Source organism: Aristolochia californica, unplaced genomic scaffold (assembly GCF_029961685.1).
Source record: "Aristolochia californica isolate CCGP_79_NKW_82.1479 unplaced genomic scaffold, dmAriCali1.0.hap1 SCAF_3, whole genome shotgun sequence".
NCBI lineage: Eukaryota > Viridiplantae > Streptophyta > Magnoliopsida > Piperales > Aristolochiaceae > Aristolochia > Aristolochia californica.
The window spans coordinates 6,577,863-6,581,426 of NW_027181992.1; the positions used below are offsets into that span (position 1 = coordinate 6,577,863).

General features: G+C 45.0%; 1 protein-coding gene across 1 annotated transcript; it reads right to left on the bottom strand.

Annotated features, from left to right (window-relative positions):
* Nucleotides 1-1,669: 1,669 nt before the first annotated feature.
* LOC137959796 (U-box domain-containing protein 26-like) lies at nt 1,670-3,564 on the bottom strand. The gene has a single exon (XM_068807151.1). The coding sequence runs from the start codon at nt 3,346-3,348 to the stop codon at nt 2,104-2,106; it is 1,245 nt and encodes a 414-aa protein (XP_068663252.1). The 5' UTR covers nt 3,349-3,564; the 3' UTR covers nt 1,670-2,103.

Consider the following 3,564-nt stretch of genomic DNA (forward strand, 5'->3'; position numbering starts at 1 on the left):
TGGGTTTGTTTGTAAAAGTGGGGTTTCTGAGAATATCCAGAGCGATGTCAGATTGGTGTTTGCTGTACGCTGACGTTGTCCCCGTAAAATAAGATAGTGCTCAGGAATCTCTTTGGTTTGTCCTAGGAAAGGTAGCGATTTTATCCGTTAGCTCGGCCGTTTATAAATGGAAATGGAGAAAGATTCTTATTTTATAAAGAATTAGATAATTATCTATTTATATATCGTTTATTAAATTGGACATAAATGGATAAAAATTATTTGATATTTTCTTTGACTCTTACTGTCCATTTTACTCTAATTTCTAAATTTCAATCAAACATTTTTATCAATAGTGTTTATTTCATTTGCAAACAAGAACATTAGACATTGAGGGACCCAAAAGGGTTGAAAGATCAATCGTCTTTGAAATTTAAGGTAAATAAGAGCAATTATCAACCAACTAAAGAGAAAATTGACGAAATCCATTAGAATAAAGAGTAATTTCAAACTACAAGTCGAGCTTGAAAAATCTTATTTCAAGTTTAAACTCGAGCTAAACTCAAATAAAAACTTAATCGGGCCGAAAAGTTTGAGAGCCAGTTTGGCTTGGTGCCACCTCTAAAGGCCAATATGTAGAAATGCCAATATGGAATGAATAACAAAGATAATTTATAATATTATTTCTTCGGTAAAAAGAGATGATTGTCTGGCTTAGTGGATATCAACTCCCTTCTAGAAAAGCAACCAAAACTGCAAACCCCACCATGGTTGCAGTGTTGCTGAAGAGAGATGTGAATTTTTTCTATTCCAGGCTTCTAGGTCTCCAGCTACAAGAAAAGACAGAAATTCCTCCACTGAAGAAAAGAAAAAAAAAAACTAGATGTAGAAGCAATTATGTAACAAAGACCTTTGTTTTGATTAAAAGATTGATCTTAATTAATTAAAGTAGTATTCTATCCATCTCATAATTTTGAAAGAGAATTGTTATCAACTACAGCCCTCTCATGATCTATATTTTAAAATGATGTTCTCAATCCATGTGATGTGAGAGATCATTTCTCAAGATTGGGATGTTTAAATTATGTTTGACAGCCAATGCATTTGGAAGAAGCATAGGAATAGAAAATTCAGCTCAAGATCTGAGGCAGAATCATCTACACATCCAAATACTCTCCCCCTTCAACAATGACAGATGACACTGCACTTTGAAGGGTTTTCAGCAATTAATCCCCAAATAGAATTAGAGTTTTCAATTTTTAATTCAATCTATTCATTTAGTTTTACTCTTCTGGCTGGTATCGTTACTTCCAGCAGAAAATCTGAGAAGAAAAGAAAGACGAATTGCAGAGGTGGCTGGCTGTCATGTGATAGCCATTAGAGGACACTGTAAAGAGACCGAAGCATGTGAAATCATGGGTTCCCTCCGTTACCATGTGAGCACCACCCAACAGCTCAACCCATCTTTCTCTTTCTCTCTTTTTCTTCCCTTTTCAATTTTGTTTTTTTCTTTGATTGCCCTCTTCTTTCTGGGTCTGTGCGTGTCTATCGTGAACACTAGCCTTTTGTTGGAGACGGTTAAGGTGAAGATCATCTATCCACATGATTCCCCACATCTATCCTTTTCATCACCACCAAAAAGAAAAAAGAACTGAAAAGAAAGAAAAGAAGAAACCCATTTGGGAGCTAAGCCACCGGCGAGCACCAATACCAAACGCTTCTTCCCCCTTGCCGGTGGAATAGAATAAGCTTGAATGGTGGAAAAGCAGGGCAGCTTTTCATTTGCTTTCAGTGGTAGTTGATGAATGAATGACAGTGAGAATTAACACCAAAGTTAATAGCCATTATCATAAAGGTCATCGGTGACCCGGCCGATCACTTATGGGCTGAGAAGAACACAATATATCATCCCTCTTTTGGCCGTTACAAATAAACAAAATCCCTATACATACATGATACGTTAATACACAAGTTTATGTATGAATCAAGATTCTAGTCCTTGAAATTTTTTTTTTATTTTTTTTATTTTTAAATTTTTTTTTTTCAGGGGGTGGGGTGGAGGTGGTGATTCTCTGTGAGAAGAACAAAGCCAATTAATTTTGGGTTGAAGAAGAAGGGGAAATTTCAGAAGGGGACGACGTCGCTGCAACCGAAATCGTTCGAATTCGCGATGGAGTCGCGGGGCCATGCGTCCCGGAGGAGCTTCAGCAGCAGCTGTGCTTTACGCTTCGCACGCTCGGTGCAATCGCTCTGCACCAGTAGCAATAGCTGCGTCACCACTCCGGCGGACACGGCGTCCCGCTGGAGATGTTCCGACTCGGAGCAGAGCGAGAGGAGGGCCCCGGTGGCGTACTCCGTCGCACGATCGGACAACTTGAGTATGATCTTGACGAGGAGTGGCACCGTGAGGGCGTGGGCTCCGAATGCGGCGCACCCTCTGGGGACTCGGCATAGGAGCTCGATGGTGGCGAGAGCGCGTTCCACGTCGCACTTTTCGAAGTCGGCGAGACGGTCGACGAGAGCGCTCGCAGCCCCGGCAGCGACGGCCTTGCCTCGGTTGGGCTTCACTAGGCACAGGGAGAAGAGGACCTTTACGCCCACTTTGAGCGCTTTCGGGTACGTCAATGGGTGGTTCAGGATTTTCACAAGCCCATCAAATATGCCCTTCGTCTCCCCGAAGAGAAGCTGGAGCTCTGGCGTCCTTGACCCCGAGACGATGCATTCGATTAGAGTCGCGGCATTGACGCGGACCTCGATGGAGGGATGCTCGAGGAGAGAGACGATGAAGGCCAGCCGGTCGGACTGGGCAGCCAACGAGATGCACTCCGTTTCGGACAACGGGAACATGACCAGTAACGCCAGCGACTCAAGTACCAATTCGTTAACGTTGGTGTGAGCCAGAAAGATAGAAAGAAGAGCAGGTTGGGCTCCCTGAGAGGACATGAGAGATCTGTTCTTGTCAGAATCCCTTGCGAGGGCCCTGAGGCTGCGGAGAGCTGCGAGACGGGGCTCCGCCGGGGCGGAGGAAGAAAGGGACAACTGATCGAGGAGAGCGCGAACATGGGTGGGATCCGCGGGCTGCTTAGGGGTGGGAATCCGCTCGACGCCGTGGGACTTATTGGCGACGCACCATTCTTGAATGAGGCGGCGGAGGTTGTGGTTGGGAATGAGAGTGAAGTCGTTTAAGGGCACTCGTGTGACGGGGCAGGTAGTGTTTCCGGTGGCCACCCACGATTCGATACCGAGGCGGTCGTAGGTCTGGCCGGTGGCGACGGTGACCGGGTCACACATCAGCTCCAAAGAGATGGGACACCTGAAGTGGTATGGGATCTGGACTCCAGTGTCCAAAGGAGCCACTCTTGTAGGCATTCTCTTCTTCCTCCTTTTTCAGTTTTATCCCGATCTCCTGCTTCCTTCTCCTTTCTTCTCCCTCGGCTGCTGCTGTCTCCAACCTTTCTCTCTTTTTATCCTCCTTTCTCCTGCTACCTTCTAGAGCATCTTCTGCTTTGAGAAAAAAGTTCCTCTCTCTCTCTCTCTGCGGCCAAAATCAAAGACAACCCAACAGGAGCAGAGAGGAGCGACTGC

Coding starts and splice junctions, on each gene's coding strand:
- LOC137959796 (XM_068807151.1), bottom strand. CDS start 3,348: ATGCCTACAAGAGTGGCTCCTTTGGACACTGGAGTCCAGATCCCATAC.